Source organism: Gopherus evgoodei, chromosome 10 (assembly GCF_007399415.2).
Source record: "Gopherus evgoodei ecotype Sinaloan lineage chromosome 10, rGopEvg1_v1.p, whole genome shotgun sequence".
NCBI lineage: Eukaryota > Metazoa > Chordata > Testudines > Testudinidae > Gopherus > Gopherus evgoodei.
In genome coordinates this window covers 66,577,212-66,597,449 of record NC_044331.1, presented here as the reverse complement: position 1 = coordinate 66,597,449, position 20,238 = coordinate 66,577,212, and the positions used below count along the sequence as shown (strand labels likewise).

Genomic DNA, 20,238 nt, shown 5'->3' with positions numbered 1-20,238 from the left:
TGTCATAGCTCAGATTAAAAGTCTGGACTCCTGCGCTTGGATCAGTAGCTCACATTGTCTCTCTGCCTAAATAAACACTTCACTATAACTTCTTACTCTTTAAGTCCCTGATTCAGCAAGGTACTTAAGCACATGCCTAACTCAAAGTATAAGAGTTAACCTACAGACTCCAGTAAGACGAGTCACACGCTCAAAGTCAGGTGATTTTTAAGTACCTAACTGAATTGAAGCCTAAGTTAGAACTGTTCTTAAATGGGAAGTCTACATGCTTTTTCGGGGGGAGCTATGCAAGATAAAGCTGCCCAGCGGTCCCTGCTTTTAAAAGCCTTAAGGGAATCAGTCTTTCAATCACTTAAACCTTAAACTATTATTATTTAAAACTTCTAATTGTTTTAGACATATGTAGTCCTTCAACACTGGTTATAGGAGTCTGAGACAGATTTTTTTTTTAACTGAATATTTGCCCAGTCTGAAGAAAACCCCACTGTCCATTTAGTTCTGAGTTCTTCTCTCTCTCCAGTATACGGGATCATTTCAGAATGTTTGGAGTTGGGATTTCCCTTCAAGGCTCTAATGCCAAAGAGAATCCAGGCTTAGTAACTAGTGACCGACCGTCACTAGTTCTAGCGTAGGGACCTTGAAGGAAGTGAAGAGCTTGACCATACTTTCCTTGATATCTCACATAAGAACATGCAGATGCAGCAGCAGAGTTTCCAAAGGTGGTAGAAGTGTAAGCATTGGGGTCCTGTGACCTAACCAGAATGGACTACAGGAGTTCTCCTGCATAGTGCAAGTAACCAACCTGTTGATCAGCACTGCAAACTGATGGATGCTATTTCTGTGTTTGTTTAATTCCATATACGGTGTTCAGTCTGTGTTTAAAACTTGTGCTGTTTCCTAATAAAGTCAAGAAAGGGAAATCCTTCTGCCCATATTTTAAGTCTCTGCTCAAGGATACAAGCCTGCAGAGATGCCTTTGTGTGGTCACGTTTTGGAGGTTCTTGTGATGGCTACTCTACAGCTAGACCCATACTCAGACATATTTATTAGATCCAGGAAGGGAAAGATCAAATAGCAGCAGCCTCCTGAGAAATCACTCAAATGGTATATCAAAAAAACCATCCAATAATAATTCAGCTATATAAATATAAATTAAAGTAATTGGAAGATGTTAAATTCTTAAACTATAGTTTATATTTTACAACACACTGTATATATAATTCCTTATAATTTTCTTTTTTAAATCTAATATGAAGTTTTGATTATGAATAAATGATCAGACAAGTTTATAGTTCTTTATTTGTGAATTGTTCAAGATCTGCTAGCTAGCCAGAGTCATGCAAACAAAGTTCAGCCTGTGAAGTGCTTACAAACTGTTCATTTTGACTACCTGCTATTCATTACTTGTGGTACATGATCAGTCACTTGCATCATGTGCTATTGTTTCTGCTACTGATTGGATAGCTGAAACCTTTTAAAATAAAAGAGAATAATGAAAAGCAAATGATGAACAACAAATAGTGTTCTTGTTTGCATGAATATCCTTATTCACATGTAAAGAACAATCATTCCCTAAACTCTTGTGTTAACAAAACCCCCAAAGCCAGATAATAAAGACATACATGTAGTCTAAACAAGCAGCAATTTGGAACTAGAATGATTTTTTGCAAACAATCTTTGCAATATTCATCCAGCTCTACATTATATACATACCACCCTACTTTTAAAAAAAATCAATTTCCGTTTCAAGTTTTTTCCCAATTATCCTGAGATTTTAATTTAGCAAATTGCTATCAGGTTAAACAGAGTTTGTAACATTTTTCAGCTCTTTAAAATTGCTCGTATGCAGATCCATAGGCATTTCCATGTACAGACAAGCACTAAGAATGGTGGTGCCAGTTCTGCTCATTCACCCTGTGCAACCCCAGCAACCCCAAGTAACTGCAGTCAAGAACTATGGCACGCAGTGTGTGAAGTATGATGTTTCTATAGAACTTGACATTTGAACATTCTTGTAGCTATCTCTTATTGTTAGAGATGATTAGGTGGATATGGGACTGAAAATTCTTGCTTCACCCATGTATACATTCTGATTTCTCCATGGATAGATCATCGTTGTGTTGTATAAAAGGCTGTATAGGAAAGCGATTCACTTATTAAAATATTGTGTTTGATCTTCATGTTTCTCAAGCTCTTGAAACGTTCTGAGATACACCATTCTTCTCTGTTCGGTTTTCCTTGCAGACTTATTCAGGCCTCTTCTGTGTTGTGGTAAACCCATACAAATACCTGCCCATCTATTCAGATAAGATCATTGATATGTACAAAGGGAAGAAGAGGCATGAGATGCCACCCCATATCTATGCTATTGCGGATACGGCATACAGGAGTATGTTGCAAGGTAAGGCTGGAAAATATCCTGGCTTAGCAATGTTTATAAAACTTAGAAATCCCTGAGCAGCAACAGTAAATGATTGTTATAAACGTTTATTCCAGCTAAGAAAGGAGCACAGTCAGAAGATTTATAGCTCTCTTCAATTACAGAAAAGCAACATGGGCTTTCTAAAACTTCCCGAGGAATTCTTTGGCAGGAATTGCGGTCCATGAACATTATGTGACTCAAAAAGGAAAAACAATCCATTCACCACTCTGAGTGGAGGCATGTGGGCAGGGTTTAAAGTCAAGCAAATAGTTTTGGCAAATACGGGCATGGGAAAAACTCCCTTTGTACCAATGGAGACTATTCCAAGGCTAGCTGCTAAGTTTTGCTGATGCCTGGTCAGCATTGCCGTGTGCGCGCTGCAGTAGAATGAAGCCAAGTGAAATCCAGGAATGTCTTGGTGACTATCATTTGGTTGCATTCTCACCTTTTGGAGCTGGGGTCCTATCTTTGGCATCAAGGACGCACTCAGCCTTCTAACAGTAAAGAGAATGAGCTTCAGTGGGAACAGGATCAGACCCAAAAGTAATGTGGAAGAGACTTTCGAGGTAACGTACCTCCTCCCACTCATGCTGTCGTTGTTTTATCATAGAAATAAAGGATTGGATGGGGCCTCAAGAGGTCATCTAGCCCCTTCTCCCCCATGCTGAAGTGGGACCAAGTAAGCCTAGACCATCCCTGACAGGTGCTTGTCTAACCCCTTCTTAAAAAGCTCCAATTATGGGATTCCACAACCTCCCTGGGAAGCTTATTCCCGTACTTAACTATCCTTGCAGTTAGAACAGCTGATCCCTATCTTCCTTATAACAGCCTTTAACACAGAGGTCCCCAAACTGGGGGGTGCGCCACTAGAGGGCATGGAGAAATGTCCAGGGGTGTGTGGCAGGGCCCAGGAGCGCTCCGCAGCGGGGCAGGGAGGGAATGCCACTCATCCCCTCCCCACCACCAGCTTTGCTCTGGACTCGGTCCCACGCCTGGCCCCCTCCCTGGCTCCTGTCCCAGCACCCACTCCCATCTCCAGTGTTGGTGCAGTTCCACTCCTGGCCCCGCCCCCAGCCTCAACGGCTGGCTGCAGTCTGTTCCTGGCCCAGAGCTGAGGCTGGGGGTAGGGCCGGGAGGGGAGCCACACCTGGCTGTGGGCCTGGCTGCCGGCTCCCACCACAGCCCAGCTGCGGCTCTGCTCCTGCCCTCACCCCCAGCCCCTCTCCTGGCTCCACATCCATCCCCGGCTTCAGCCCTAGTCTTGGCCCTCCCTTCCCCGCCTTCCCAGACCCACGGACCCGCTCCCGTCTCTGGGAGGGAAGCAGGGTGCGGACACGGGTAAGGGGGGTGCAACCCTTAAAAGTTTGGGGACCGCTGCCTTAACATATTGAAGACTTAAAAGAAAAGAAGAATGAGGGGAGGATCTGATAAGTTTCTTGTCCTGTTTGTCCACATCTTTCTTAAAGTGTGATGCCAAAAATGGACACAATATTCCAGCTCAGGCCGCATCACTACAGAGTAGAATGGAACAATGAATTACCATATCTGACATATAACACTCCTGTTAATATACCCCAGAGTGATGTTAGACTATTTTTTGCAGCTTCATCACATTGACTCAGATGCAGTTTGTGATCAACTTTAATACCCAGATCCTTTTCAGCAGTACTACCTCCTAGCCAGTTATTTTCCATTTTGTCTCTGGGCAGTTGATTCTTCCTTTGTAAGTGTAGTCCTTTGCATTTTGTCGCTACTGAATTTCATCTTGTTGCTTTCAGATATAAATCTGTAGAGCCTTATTTAAAAACGTAGTCTACGAACAACAGATTTTGGGTGGTGGTGGGGAATAGAAAACAATCAGTTTATAACACTGCACTGGTACAGGGTAAGTTGACATATTGGTCCACTGTCTCAGAACCGGCCACAAATGTGGTCCAGGAAACTGGAGTTCAGATGAACTGCACTCTTTGTCCTCTGATGTTTGAGATGGGAGCAGGGCCGGTGCTACCATTAAGGCGAACTAGGCAGTTGCCTAGGGCGCCAAGATTGGGGGCACCAAAGAGCCGTGCCCCCAATTCTTTTTTTTTTTTTTTTTTACAGTGGTTCCTCCACGAGCACAGTTGCTGCTCCACGTCTCCTGCCTCCCAGGCTTGCAGCGCCAATCAGCTGTTTGACGCCGCAAGTCTGGGAGGGGAGGAGAATTAGAGCAGGGGCAGCGTGCTCGGGGATGATGTGGAGCAGAGGTGAGCTGGAGTGGGGAGGTGCTGCATGGCTCCGGGGGTAGGGGGACCTGCAGCAGGGGGGGCACCTCAGGGCGGGGGGGGAGCTGCCGTGGGGAGGGGTGCCTCAAGGCAGAGGGGGGGCAGGGAGCTGCAGGCTCAGGGGGATGGCGCAAGGTGGAAGTTTCGCCTAGGGCGCAAAACTTCCTTGCACCAGCCCTGGATGGGAGCATTTAGATATTGAAAGATATTGAAAAATGCTGTTCAAGGGCTCAGTGCTGCAGTCCTCGTTGACAAATTTTGCCTGAGCAAGAACTCCCAGATTGGGCCCTGAACTTGCTTGACTTGGCAAAACAAACCAGGAATGTTTATTAAGCAGTATTGCAGCCCAATAGCTGAGCTACTGTGAAGTATTGATTTCTCTGTAACATATTGTTCCTATAATAAGCTTACGCATGTGTATGCAAAAATAAGATTGCTGTTCAGAGGAATTGGCTCAGCAAAGCATTTTGTACCCTGTATTATTTGTGTCATTTTCCTGTGTAGTCAATTTATTCAATACTCTATGAAATACTATAAGAAGAATTGTTCTGATCTGTATTTGTGCCTCCTTTGTAACTCTCTGAGAAATATACTTGGCGATCTTAGTTGCTAATTATAAGGAATCAGAAAGTAAGGTTACCCATCCTTAACAAATAATCTGGAATATCATAAATGGTGGCTATTGCTTCATTCACAATACTTACCCAAGACATAATGAAGGAAGCGAATTTCCTGCTTTTCCATGAAAAGCAGTGGTCCTCTTGTATAAGACTGGCTTTCTTGTGTGATGATGTCACACCGACAGACCCTGGTTGTCAGGATCGAACTTGGGACCTCTGGAGCTCAGCGCATGACCTAAAAGCCAACTGGCTGTTAGCTAAGGCTGCAGAGCAGACTCATTCATCTCTCTCTCGCTAACTGGTCTCGGTGCCACCAGATGGGACAGAACACTACACCCAGGAGGTGTGTGGGTTACAATTAGTATGTTAGATTCTTCTTGCAGCCTATATTAACTGACTGTAGATAAACAGACTTCAGCTGACTTTAAATACCTAGCAAGGTATTTTAATGTAGCTGGATATTAATGTGGAAATTCATCTGTTGCCTATAGGTCAACAGTTTCAGATATTGGGGGCCTAAAGTGAGGCCCCCAGAATCCATATTTAGGACCAAAGTAAGTAGTCTGGGGGTTTTTATTAGTATTATTTTCCCCCCAGAAGACATGAACACTCACCATTCCCTCTGACTTCAGTGGGAACTGTGAGTGCTCTGTACTCCTGAAGATCAAGCCACTTACTTAGGTCCTAAATATGGATTCAGGTGTCCAACTTTAGACATCTACACTTTTGGACATTGGCCAGAGTGTGTAGAAATATATATAATCCTATTTAAATCCTGGACAATCAAATAGGTGCCATGTTGTATCAGCCTTTGTTAGCTTTGTGGCTGATGTGATGAATGCACAATTTGCTTTTCTTATCTAGAAACCACTTTGGCTTTTCCAATTGAGTGGGAATGGAAGATAGGGTCACAGTCTGACATGCGGCGCAAGGGGTTTTGACACTTCACTGTAGTGCACAGAGAAGATATCAACGTACGACGTGCCTCCCTCCCCTAATTATAGCAGCAGTTACTCTTATAAACACATGCTTATAAAATCTTCTTACACTCAAATTTATTGCATAACCATACAAGAGTCGGATACTGGAATCTAACTTAATGAGATCAGGGAAATCTCTTTCCAGAATAGCATAACCATGGTAGAGTAATCCACTCAGTATAAATTGATGCCATATCCAGTCCGTACTGTTTCAGAACTACCCCTTGACATTAGGGATGCCATGCTGTCTAGTAGCTAGAGCTAGAAACTCAGTCAGGTTATGCACTGAGGTGAAAGAGGAGAGGCATGTGAGAAGGATGAAGGCCATTGTGCCTCTCTCACAACTTCACCATCACTGGCCCAAATTAGCTCCTGGCTAGAATGGTGCCTTTGCTCCATAGGAAGCTTGTTACAAGGTAAAATAGCAAGGATCTGGCCGACATATGATCCAACAGGGGTTGAAGGAAGTGGTTTTCTCTTTCCCGGGGGGAGAAGGGCAAGGGAAAAGCCCCTGGAGATTACAGACTATGTAGGGCAGCGGAATTACTTTGGTTTTGGTGTTACTTATCAGTTTTAACCAAAAAACTGTGCCCTGAGGCTAGGACCTGAAACAGACTTGGGCCTGCATCAGTTCTTTCCTGAGCTGGTGAGATAGCCCCTGGGCTTACAGAGCATCTTCACTCTTGCTTTTCCCACCTACTTCCCCACCCTCCTCAGTCTTCCTGAAATTCACTTGCCCTTGAGAGGTTGCAACGTGCTCATCTCACAGATTTTACCTTGGAGGGCTTTGGTTTGTTTCTGTGTTTCTTGTTGTGTTTGAGGGGTGATGTTTTATGAGTTGTGGTGAGTTTTTTTTAAATGGCAAATAGAATTCCTTGTTTGTTGACCCTTCCCTTTTTTGGACTCCTATTGCTGGCACCAGTTCTGAGGGGATCTCTGCTGTTGTGGCAATGTGATTAATGTACTTCTTTGAAAGTTACACTTCTTGACAGCGGAGAGGAAGAAGAGGGGTGGGAGGGAGAAAAAGGGGGAAGAGTTCATGGGAAGAGCCTAAGAGGAGTCTTGAACTGGATGTACTTTCATTGTCTGTAACATTCTAACCCTACACAGCAGCAGTCCAATGGGAGGAGCAGCCCCATGAGATCTTGTCACAAGCCCAGGACACCCACACTCTTATTTTATTTATTTACTTGCTTATTTATTTGGATTCTCTCCATTTCAGAGAGAGCCCCAGCTGCTTTTGATGCTTCAAAAACTGTGCTTTTGTCTTTTTGTGCTTTGCACACCTCAAAATATCTCATTTATTCTGCCAGACTTTACGCCTGGTTGGAGTGGTGAAAGTGCATTTCAGTGAGAGTTGCGGGTGAGCAAGAGATGTACATATAAAGTGTATGCACACATGGACATGCACAGACACATATGGGGTTTGAACAAATATGTATACAACTGGAGTGTAAACAGAAAATCATGTCTGCAAAGCATGCATTGCAGCCAGCACTGACTCCCTGCATGTCTTCCTTGTGAGGTTTTAGTATCGTGCTTAGTCAACAGGCATATAGAGATGTTCTTGGTTGTTAAAGGACACTATGTTTATAAAGTGTAAAGAACTGTGCTTTAATATTTCCTCCTCAGGACAGCATGGCCCAGGGCAATCCACTCATTTATCCTTGGCTGACAGACTTTGCTTTCATAAGGGGGCAGACCCTCAGCTGGTGTAAATTGCCAATGCTCCAGGGAAGACAACAGAATGACGTCATCACTGGCTGCGGATCTGCCCCCAAGAGTTTTTAATGTTGCTGGAGTAAAAAGCATATCCAATTACCAAAGTAGAGAACTCTTCTTCTGTTACGCATTTGGTCCTCGCTAAGCTAAGTGACACGTCCCCCTTTGTTTGGTTCATATTTAGGCATCAAATATGAGGTCTGAGATAAGTTTTTGAGTTGTTCTGATGCTCAAAAATATAGCCAAGGAAAATATTTGGGTACCTGCCCTACACCCACACAAATGTGTATTCAAATGAGGGGGAAGTGTAAAGAGATGGTGACTAGGAGAGAGACACACAATTCCCATTAACTTCACTGGGAGCTGAGTGATGTTGAAAATCGTGTCTATTAGCTTTGCCTCTGAGAGTAGGGGACTGGGAGTCTCGACTAATCCGTCTAACACCATCTGTCATGAGTAGTATGATGAGGGCCCAATCACTTCACCTTTGACCGCCCCTGTTTCCTCATAAGTATAATAGGCATAATAATACTTAATACCTCACTGGGCATGTTGTGGCTCCATCCATTAATGATCATAGAGGAGTTAGAGATCTTTGAATGAGAAACAGTATCAGTGTGCAAAGAGTTGTGATTCTGATAAGGCAGGGGTGGGCAACCTTTTTGGCCCGATGGCCACATCTGGGTATGAAAATTGTATGGCAGGCCATGAATGCTCACAAAATTGGGGATTAGGGTGCAGGAGGAGGTGAGGGCTCTGGCTGGGGGTGTGGGCTCTGGGGTGGAGCTAGGCATGAGGGGTTGGGCATGCAGGAGGATGCCCCGGTCTGGGACCGAGGGGTTCAGAGGGCAGGAGGGGGATCAGGGCTGGGGAAGGGGTTGGGGAGTAGGGGGGTTCGGGGGCGGCGCTTACCTCAAGCAGCTCCCGGAAGCAGAGGCATGTCTCCACTCCAGCTCCTACACGGAGGCACGGCCAACTGGCTCTGCATGCTGCCCCATCCACAGGCACCGCTCCTGCAGCTCCCATTGGCTGTGGTTCTTGGCCAATGGGTGCTGCAGGGGCAGTGCTTGGGGTAGGGGCAACATATGGAGTCCCCTAGCTGCCCCTTCACATAGGAGCTCAGGGAGGATATGCTGCTGCTTGTGGGAGCCGCGCAGAGCGGAGCAAGCCCTTGACACTGCTCCCCAACTGGAGCACCGGAGCGAGGCAAGCCCTGGACTCTGCTCCCCGGCAGGAGCTCAAGGGCTGGATGTGGCTCCCAGGCTGTAGTTTGCTGACCTCTGCAATAAGGGGTTCCTAAACATTGTAGAAACATGTAAAAGTGATGGTATGTTTGCCTCACTCCCTTATTTATCCTGCCATCTCACAGATAAATACTTTTCTGCCCAAGCATCTTTAGAACTGCAGGTAAAAACCCAATCTAAGGCTATGTCTACACCGGCAATTGAATGACAAAACTTTTGTCTCTCAACAGAGGTCTTTAACTTCCCCCGCCACCCCCGAAAGACAAAAGTTTTGCTTTGACAAGTGTCAATGTGAACAGTGTGTTGTCAGCCCTGTCGCTAAAAGCTGTGTAGTGTAGACATAACCTGAGACAAAGAAATGATCCTCTTGAGCTGAGTGCATTATCCACTCAATCTGTTTCAGCCTCTGTTCCTTCCCCTCCCACCCCCATGCTCTTTTGGTGAGCTCTTATTTGTGGCAGTGCTTCAAAGATTCAAGTGTCCTGCTCTTTATAATGGAGGGGAAAAACTAATACACTCAGGTGACTAAAGTACTGTCCTGAGAGGATAGAACACAAAGCAGGCCAAGAGCCAGAGGCTGTAGCATTGCTTCCCTTCACAATCCAGTGTGCTAATAGCTGAACAGTCAAAATTTACACATGTAAAAGTGGAAAGGGGCGGGGGGTTAAATATTGTATGGCAGAGAAACAGCTCTAGGTCACTGATGGGGCCTTTCTAAAAGCTTTCTACCTCTCTCATTGCCCATTTGATATCAGAAGTCTTGTGAATTTGAAAAGGGTTCAGAACTATGAATCAAGTGCTCATTGGCTGCCCCTAAACACAAGTAAGTGCTTGACGCTCCGTGCTGTTAAGACTCTGCCCAGATTTGCAAAACATAGTCTTGCAAGAGCTTCTCTTCTGGCAGTGGAACTGGAGGGAGGCAATTTCCTGATTTCCCCACTGCCACTGGTGGTGAATGTAGCTATTTTGTCTCTGTACACACAGGTAGATTAATTCGTGGCACATGCTCTGGCTCTGCTCAGATAAGGCAGAAACGTGCCAAGTCTATCACTGTAGAGAGCAGCCATGAACTTTTTCTGCCTTTGACTTTGTTTCCTTTAACCTAAATGAAAAAGAGAACATAAATAAAGTCTCCATGAGACAGCACTGTCTCTATAGAGTTGACTGACGTAATATTGAATGTCCTTGCAGACAAACTATCAAGCTAACCTTACACTTAAAGATGCAGTACATAGAAAACAGCCTTACAGTTACATACTACATACATCACACAAGTGTTGTTATCACTTGCCCACCCTCACCAAAAGGCGACTGCACTTAAACACCAAGAGAGTCAGACGTCACTTTGCTGGTATTGGTCAATGCTGATGTGCAAAGCCAGCGTGGGTAGCAGTAACGATTGGGATAAAGTTTGTATATGGATGTGAAAGCTCTGTCCATAAGAATCAGATGAAGAGGATCTATTACAGCCTCCTGCCAATTCAGGAATCTTGTTTCTTTTATGTAAAGAGCCATGAAATAAACAATTTTAATGGCTGTATTGCTTTGAAAGCTTGCGTTAAAAATAACGAAAGAAAATAAACTAATTAATAACTAGGGGAAGAGCAAGGGAGGAAACCTGGACCTTTAAAATTTTGATTATATTCATACAAGTTAAAATGGTGAAAGGGGGCTGCTATGAAAAGCCATCTTCCTGCTGTAACTTTCAAGGGACTGCATCAGACATTCCCCTTTAGGCAGTGTAGCCAGTATAAATGTAAAGAAGCCAATGTCTGATCACAGCTTCAGTCTGTTTTCTCCTTTTATGGTAAAGCTGCCAACTAGCTGCTTCCTTGTGAAAAACCATCAGATCATGTTTGTGATTAAGCAGAACTAGCTGGTCTATTGCGATCCATGGGGCACACAAGAGTTACAAGCAGACAGAAGGCATACCAATAAAACAGCCCAATAGCTTCTAGAGAAAACAACTTGGGTTTTCAGAAAGACTGATAGAGGTGGGGATGATTTTAGGGCAGTAGTTCCCAAACTTTTTACCTTGTGCCCTCCCCTTATCCCTGTCTTTGTGTGCACGCGCGCACACACACACACACACACACACACACACACACACACACACACTCCAGAGCCACAGCTGCAGGAGTGGGGGACGTGGATGGGATAATGGGGCTGAGGCTGGGGCCACAACCGGGGGTGGGGCTGGTGACCAGAGCCAAGGTCAGGGCCAGGACCAGACCTAGGTGGCCCTGTGGTGCTCCCTTCCAACCCCACCCCCGCCATATAAAACACAGGCCCAGATGCTATAAACACATATGCACTTTAAGTACTTGCATGAGTAGTGCCCTCAAGTCAAACTTCTTGAATGAGTAAAGTTAAGCACATGTATAAGTGTTCTCACAACAGGGTAGTGAGTATAAGTATTCTCGCTATCGGGGCTGTCCTTAGGATTTTTTGGGCCCTACGCAGTATTATTAAATTGGTGCCCCTATGCCTTATGGCAGCCCCGGCTCACAGCCCCGGGGGGGGTAGGGGGCGAGGAGAGGGACAAGGCAGCAAAGGATACCGAAGCCTGTGAATACAGCCCCTGGCTAAGGAGATTGCTGTGTGCACTGGGTGTGTGGGAGCCGACCTGCTCTTACCTGCTGCCATGGGCGGTGGGTGAAGCTGCAGCTTGGGGAGACTAACTCCCTCAGCCCACCTCTTCTGCCTGTGGCCCCACCCATACTCCACTCCTCCTTTGCCCCAGGCCCCACCCCACTCCTCCCAGGCCCCACCCTCTCCCCACTGTCTGACTCCTCTCTTCCCTCCCCCATCCTGCTCACCCCCTTCCAGCCAAATCCTTGAACCAAAATGAAGCAGATGACATTTGAAACTGGCCTGCTAAACCCAGGGTTGTGTGTTCAGTCCTTGAGGGGCCCATTTAGGGATCTGGGGCAAAAGTCTGTCCGGGGATTGGTCCTGCTTTGAGCAGGGGGTTGGACTAGATCTCTTGAGGTCCCTTCCAACCATGATATTCTATGATGTGCAAAAAACACTCTTCTGCAATTTTTTTCCTAAAGAAAATGGAGCATGTTTTCCACTGCATGCCAGAAGGTAAAGTCTGGATGTGCAGAAGGTACCTAATTAAAAGCACTAAACTTGGGAATAAAAAATATCAGTCATGGTTTTTTTTGATATACCTGAAGTTTGTCAGAGATTTATTTGCAAAAGCTTTGTAGTAAGGGCAAGTCAGCTGACCTGCTGAATATAACATTAAATATTATGGAATACATGATGCAGCTCTTCTGTTTTACATTTTTGTAATCCGTATTTCTAAACTGATTTTATATTTTAAATGTACTGTTAAGGCTTCATAAGGTAATTATTCTGTTAGGTAATAAAGCAAGTCCTCACTCACCTCTCCAACACCCAAGGTCGTGCGGAGTTGGAATTTGGGCCCACAATTCTGTCAGAGACCAGACACTAATGCGTTGATCAACGGGCTCACACTACCCCAAAAGCTTTAGAATAAGTGTGGCGCCTTTATTAGGGGTGAGCATCAATATTTATACACAGAAGTAAACAAAGTGATTAATAAAAGATAATGGTCATGCATAATCAATCAAGATTTTACAGGAAGAGCAAGTTTAACAAGTAAATGCATAGAGATAAAGGCTAATGGCTACTTGAGGAAGGGGGTGTCATGAGTAGTTTGCAGGTCAGTGCTTTGTTCAAAAAAAGGTTCAGAAAGGATTATGCAGAGACGGCCAGTCTGGGTGTTTTTTGGCTCCAAAGTTCACCAAAAGTTTAGACCCAACATTTCCAGATTACTACATATTAACTCACTGAAACAAAGACATTATTTTAAATTAATCAGTCACAGAGGTTTAGTGTGTTCATAACAATGTTCACTGCTTTTAGAAAAAGGGAACACTACTTTACTTTGTGTGATCTCCATAACAATAGACATGTTTATGAAATTTCACCAACTTTAAAAACTGTTTCCAAGGATATTATATCTTACTAGGTACTGATTTTACTGGAGGATTCTCTTAAAACTAATTCATCAGATGGTCAGAAGTAAAGGAAGGAAAGGGGTGTTGCCCCTTTAAGGGCTCTCTTCATCAGGCCGGGGGTGGGGGAGAAGAGAGAAAGGGATGGACAGAAAGGCCAGGAAGACTTTGGAAGCAAATTTTTTTTACTATAGTAATTACAATTAAATGTGTATTTTAGATAAGGGTGGTCTTCTGAAGGATTTATTTAAAAAACGATATGTCTGAAGATCCAGGCATTTAAGGCTAAAGATAATTGTGCATCTAAAAATCTATGCAAGGATTTTTTTTTTAAGAGATGTGATTTTATAATCTTCACAAACTCACTGTAGACTAACGTGTTCTGAATAAATACTACAATAATGCACAATTGTTTTTGTCAGTAAATTCAGACACTGTGACAGTATATACCTGGAGTTGGCAAATGCCTGTTAAATGGCGTCATTACCACTTGAATGGCTTTTTAACAGTTTCAGTGTTGTGCTAATAGGTCTGGCAGGCTGGAAGGCTTTTTCCACTCTGAAGTTACTACATCCCCTATGGAGAAAGACTCACCAGGCTGCAGCAGCCAGTTGTGGTGGGAGCTTGCAGGAAGGGTCAGAAAGGGGATAGGATGAGCATGGGAGGTTGGACACTAAGACCCAGGGGTGCCCCAAATTTTGAGGTGCCCTACGAAGCCGCGTATGCCTAAGGATGATGCCTTTTCACTATCCACAACAGAATGCCTGCTCGCTATCCACGGCAGAAATAACAACCAAAGTGGATAATTCTAAAAAGGAAATGAGACATTATTAGAAGGACAAGACATGTTGGGGTCTGACCATCAATTCAAAGGAAAGGCTGGCTCTTAAACGGGCTTCCTGACTTTGTTCATCCTTAACTTTTGCCATTGGTTAGAACAGCTGATGTGTCATCTATTGGTGTAAAGTACCTTTGGAAACCTCTGTTCATGCATGTCCACAATTAGTTTGTCAGTAAGAGGATTAGTAGGATTCAGAGATTGCATGGGTCAATGAGATGGAGCTGAAAGCCTAATGACTCTGAATGGCTGCCAGGTGGGAGGAGGACTGTCTCTGCCCTGTGCTGAGTAGCTGCTTACTCCAGCCCTCTGCCTCAGTCCCTTCACCTATCTGATCCTCTTCACCTTCTTCTCTGTTGCCCCTGTACTCCCTTCCTTTCTGTGTGTATTTAGCTTATCACCTCCTTACTAACCCCCTCCATCCACCTAAATAATTGTGGAACCAACATGATGTTTGCTGCCATCACACATTCATTCAGCTGGTGTGTTCTACTCCTTCCCCCAGCCTAATTTAGACCATAAACTCTCTGTGGAAGGGATAATCTGCTACTCTATTTGTGCAGTGCCTAGCACAATGGGGCCCCACTCTTGGTGGCCCTCAGACACTACTGTAATAATCATGATTGATTACTGTATCAAGAGAGCAGAGGGAAAAAATCAATGACAAGTGAGGGACACAGAGAGCAGGGCACCACTAAAAGGTAGATTTAAGTGCTGCTGTTTAGCAGTTGAAGGACAGAGAGAAGGAAAAGTGAAGAGAAGAACAAGAGCAGAAATAGATAACAAAAGAGAGGTGGTTAGAAAATCTTGGGCTCCCTTACCCATCCAAGTATTTTCTCATGTCCCCTGAGCTCAGAAATTCCATTGGAAGCCTGTATCTAGGAACTACTGTTCTCGCTTTATGATACAAATATCAACATATACCAAATGCTTCGGTTTATGCACAAGTCTCTATTTTTAGCAAAAATTCTATCTCCAACTTAAAAGAAATCCAACGTTCTAGTCCAATGAAGATGGCTCCCTACTCCCCTGGTCAAAAGTGTTTGGAGAGGACCCAATCATATTACCTTTTGGTAACCAACTTCTTAGTAAAATAAATGTAGCTATTTAGTTTGTACCAATGTACAAACTAAAGTTTTTAAAGTACGCTACTTACAGCATGAATTTTCAGTGAAGAAAAGGACTATTATTGTTGTAGGATCTGATCCTACACCATTGAAGGAATGGGAGCAGACTCTTAAGATCATTTTATGATAAGTAAAATCAACCACAACCTTTTCTAGACTTGTGATCTGGAAGTCAGTTTAAATGTAAGAGGCCAAATTCAACCTATTTTGCCACATTATATTAGTACAAAAAGCTTTGATTAATTAGATATTATATTAATTAGCACTCAGTGCTGGTAACTTAGTAGCAAAGCATACACAATTTAAGGGGATGTGCAGCATTCTATACCTCAAAACAATACCCTGGAACCCTCATATTTATCACTGTCATATAACTGACGTGTTGTACAGAGTATGCCTTGCAAGGTATAATTTTGAAAGACTTGATCTGTTGAACATTAATGGCCTGGTGGATTGTATGTGCTATCAGTGTATGTGAAGTTAGGAAGTTTTGCTCTATGTGTGTGTTACTGAAATATGTTGTGAGGTTGGGAATACCCGCAACCAACCTTTCAGGTACAAAAATGGAGTAGCCAGATGTGCTGATGGCCCATTAAAGGGAATCCCCACTTTCCCAATGACCATCCCAGAAGACTTATCAGAGAGAGCACATAGACAATGGAGAATGCTTGACCAATGGGGGCAGACTCCTGTGTCACAAGCATAGATCTTTCCAGCAAGCTGGAAAAAACTATAAAAGGGGAAGTGACATCATGACTTGCTTCATTCCCCTCACAACTCAAACTTCTGGAAACATATCTGGAGGACAAAGACTTTGAACTAGGGAGGGTTGTCCTGGGCTGGAGGAGAGTTCCAGCCTGTGTACTGAAGATCTGTGACCTGTTTGTACCATCTATCAGGGAGAGACACTACTTGATTCAAATCATGTTTAGATTATAGAATGCAGACTGCAAATTTACTTTTATTTCTTAGGTAACCAGCTTTAATCTCTACACTTACTACTTATAATCACTTAAAAATTTATCTTTTTGTAGTCAATAAATCTGTTTTAGATTTAATTTAAAACAGTGTGTTTTAGTTGAAGTCCTGGGCTCAGTTTACAAAGGCTTGTGTGTGTCCTCTCCCAGTCGAGGGAGGGGCAGACTGGGTAACGAACTTACATGGGTCAGGCTTTTGACCAGGGCAAGATAGTTTATGAGTGGCTGGGAGAAGCATTCATGTAACTCAGCTGGGTGTGTCCCTGACTGTGAAGGTCTGTGTACAATACCTGCCAGAGGTTTGTACCTTGCCAACAGCATCACAGTGCAAAATAAAGCCAAGGTTTGAGAGACAGGGATCAGCAGTCCCACAGTTCAGGTTACACACTGGTAGGGTGACCAGACAGCAAGTGTGAAAAATCAAGACAGGGTGGGGAGTAATAGGAGCCTATATAAGAAAAAGACCCAAAAATCAGGGCTGTCCCTATAAAATCGGGACATCTGGTCACCCTACACGCTGGGAACCCTGTCACAGGCTACAAAATGTTTAAGCGTTTAAAGAGAAGTCTTGAAAACAGAGATTCATGCACTAAATACACAATCCTATAAATATACTTTTATTGCATGATAATTTGTCTTCCTAAATGAGAAGATGATTTCCCATAGTTCAAACAAGCCAGTTTCTGCTAGCAATGTCAAACGATTCTATCAAAATGTCACAGGTCTCTACAAAAATATTGAGTGCTACACCTCCAGGAATCTAAAAATTGCTATCCACTTTTTCCTGTAATTTTGTTATTTGACAGCTTATAACTGGTGATGTAGAATCTGACAAATAACTTCCTTGCATTAAAGCACAAATCTATGGTTAGCAGGAAAACCGCTCGATATTGAGAAACTGAATTAAGAACTAATTTTGTCTCAGAAACTGCTCATTTTAAAAATATTTTTATGTTGCACTGCAGCATATCATCATCATGTTTTGTTTCTGCAAGCGACTGTTTTATGACCAGATTCAGAGATTCTAATTCATGCTAAGCAGTACTCTGTTACTCTGCAAGCATCCCCCCTAAAATCAATGGCTACTCACAGAGTAAGCTCCTAATCAGTGTGAACATATCTGGCTCTTATAAATTTTTACTGTAAATTCTATAGGCCAGATTCTGAAGCCTTTACTTGGGAGTTTTGCCTGAGTAAAGAACAAATTGAAACTGGGAAAAGACTTTAGGATTTGGCTGTAAGTTTATTAGGAAGTGTCCGTTGATAAGGGCCTAGCTTGGTGCTAAACCAATGATGTGTTAAACTCTATACAGAGACTTTGTGGGCAATCAGAATAGTGCTGTATATACAGTAAATGCTGTTTTGTCTATCACTTCCCCAACCAGAAAGCTCTATAAACTGGTATTTCTGATCTTCATTGAAATGCCAGTTTATAGTCTGGTTGGTGCGGGGCCGGCAGGGGGTTGGAGCTCTAGAGGGGCTGCCGAGTGGGGGCTCTGGGAGGGAGTTTGGTGCAGGAGGCGGCTTGGGGCACAGGGTGCCAGATCCAGGGGCCACTTGCCTCGGGTGGCTCCCTGCAAACAGTGATCTGTCCCTGCTGCTCCTAGGCAGAGGTGTATCTAGGCAGCTCTGTGCACTGCCTCCACCCGCAGGCACTGCCCCCATAGCTCCCATTAGCTGCAGTTTCCAGCCGCTGGGAGCTGCAGAGCCAGCGGGTGCTACAAAATAATAGTCCTAGAGCTTAAGGCCAGAAGGGACCATTAGATCATCTAGCAGCTGACCTCTTGTATATCACAGGCCATTATATTTCATCTAGTTATCTCTATATTGACCCCCAGTGACTTTAGTTAAACTAGAGCACTTCAGTCCTGAAGAGACTAAACTGTTGTGTGCTACAGGTATAGAGACCAAGATGCCAGCAATGTCTGAGGACCCTGCAAATGCCAGGGAATTGATTCCCAAGAGAGATGCCCAGCTGGTCCTAGTGGGTGATTCAAGCCCCATGCTGCTGAGGAAGGCAAGGGGAAAAAAAAAAAAAAAAAAAAAAAAAGAGGTCCCTGCCAATCTGTCCTGAAGGAAAATTCCTTCATGACCCCACGTCTGGTAATCACTTTAATCCTGAGCTTGTGAGCAAGACACACCAACCAGGCATGTAACAAAGAGAAGTCTCTGTACCTTCTTAGAGCACCAGTCAGCCCTACCCAGGGTTCCCATCTCCAGCTGTGGCCAATCTCAGATGTTTCTAAAAACATAAGAACAGCCATACGGGGTCAGACCAAAGGTCCATCTAGCCCAGTATCTGTCTACCGACAGTGGCCAATGCTAGGTGCCCCAGAGGGAGTGAACCTAACAGGCAATGATCAAGTGATCGCTCTCCTGCCCTCCATCTCCATCCTCTGACAAACAGAGGCTAGAAGGGAGGGAGTTGAGGAGGGGGAAAATACACCTGCATCATGGGAAAAAAATTACCTGACCCCTTCAGGCAACTAGCTGAAGCCCTGAAGAATGAAATTTGATCACAGCCAGTCTGAATGCAGAGCTGTAAGTGTTATGGGTATGTTGAGGGCAACATACACAATTTTGTTGGACTCCACTGCAGAAAAATACCTACCCCATAGCTGTGCTTCTACATGATGGAAATTGATCAATGAAAATTCTTTGGCCTACTTCTTAGCAAATTGGGATTTGAGGTGCATTTGATGATTCTGCTCAGAATCAGCTGAAGGTCATGTGAAATCTGCCAAGTAACTTGGTTTGGGAAGACTAGTGGGAGTTGAGCCCTCAGTGTAATTACTCTTGCCACCAATGACTAGCAATAGCATCTGACATAATTCACGGTTACCAGAATTTTGCCTAACATGATCCTATACATTATTTTTCAGTTTTTAAAAGTAACTCAACACAGAGAATATTTATGATCACCTCTCCCCTGAATTATGGGCTCTAAATGTCAGGATGAATAGCTGTTCCAGTGTTCCTCACGGGAAACATATCAACAATCATGTTTGGGTCAATAGTCTTCATGGGCATTCGTCTTAATGACATGATGCCCATTCACAAGTTGGCAGAATGTTTATCCTAAAATGCAGGTGACTGTAGATGGGAATCCTACAAGATGCTTAAATATGATGTTCGGTATTCAAACAGTTACAGAAGAGTAGGAGACTGAAAGATGACCAAGACAGGCCCTGATTCTTTCCCCATAGGGTACCAGCAACTTCAGCTGAAGACAATGGGAGTTTCTGGTATTCTGATTAGGGTGGATCAGGGTCCGACTGTATGTTTATCAGTATATCCTGAGAGGAGTCAGCACAACACAACTTCAGTTGAATTGATGAGAGCTAGGAGGACATAGCGCTTCCTACTGTATCTTATTACTCCTTAGCTACCTTATCTGGCTGAGATGATTTTTTCCTCAGATAAGCCGTTGAAATGCTAGACTGTATTTCTTTGGGACCACTTCTGGTTTGTTCTTCGATTTGCATTTGTGAAATCTGAAGTTCAGGTTTGTACAGCACAGTTACTGTGGTGGTTCCCTGGGCACAGCCACCACAGAGGTGGTTTTCATTTTTTATTTTTAGCTTTGAGGTTTCTCCTAGCCACACAGTTTCTTTTGAATTTAACTTTGGATAGGTGATCCAGGGTTTGTTATAAAGTAAAGCTCTCTCCAGCTACCCTATTTGCTTCTGGCCCTACTAAGCACCCCTGACATTTTTTCTTATACCCTTCAGTATAATTCTGTGTCCCCTTCTTGCCTTAGTCCAGACCATTACTATTACTTCCAGCCCTTAAAATCACTCTTAATTCTCTTCTGTGCTCCACGTTCAGCCTCTTCTATGCTCTCCAATGCTCCTCAGTCTTGTGCCACAGTCTCCTGGCCCTTCCCCAGAGCCTTTACCATTCATTCTGCTGCTTTTCCACTCCCTCAGTCCTCATCTCTCCTGGTAGACATCTCCTCTAGAGCTGAAGTGGAACTGAGAGAACACTTTACTTAGGCTGTCTGCACTTCCCAACTTTTATAATTCCTATACTGCCAGAGCTTCAGCTTCTAAAGCTAC

The 20,238-nt window shown here is 43.9% G+C and overlaps 1 protein-coding gene across 2 annotated transcripts in view; it reads left to right on the top strand.

The window, feature by feature from the left end:
* Nucleotides 1-20,238, top strand: part of MYH11 (myosin heavy chain 11) — a 101,236-nt gene that overhangs the window by 17,338 nt on the left and 63,660 nt on the right. For both annotated transcript variants that reach the window (XM_030576944.1, XM_030576945.1), the window contains exon 3: nt 2,245-2,401. In XM_030576944.1, coding sequence (XP_030432804.1) covers nt 2,245-2,401 — 157 coding nt within the window. The remainder of the gene's footprint in view (nt 1-2,244; nt 2,402-20,238) is intronic.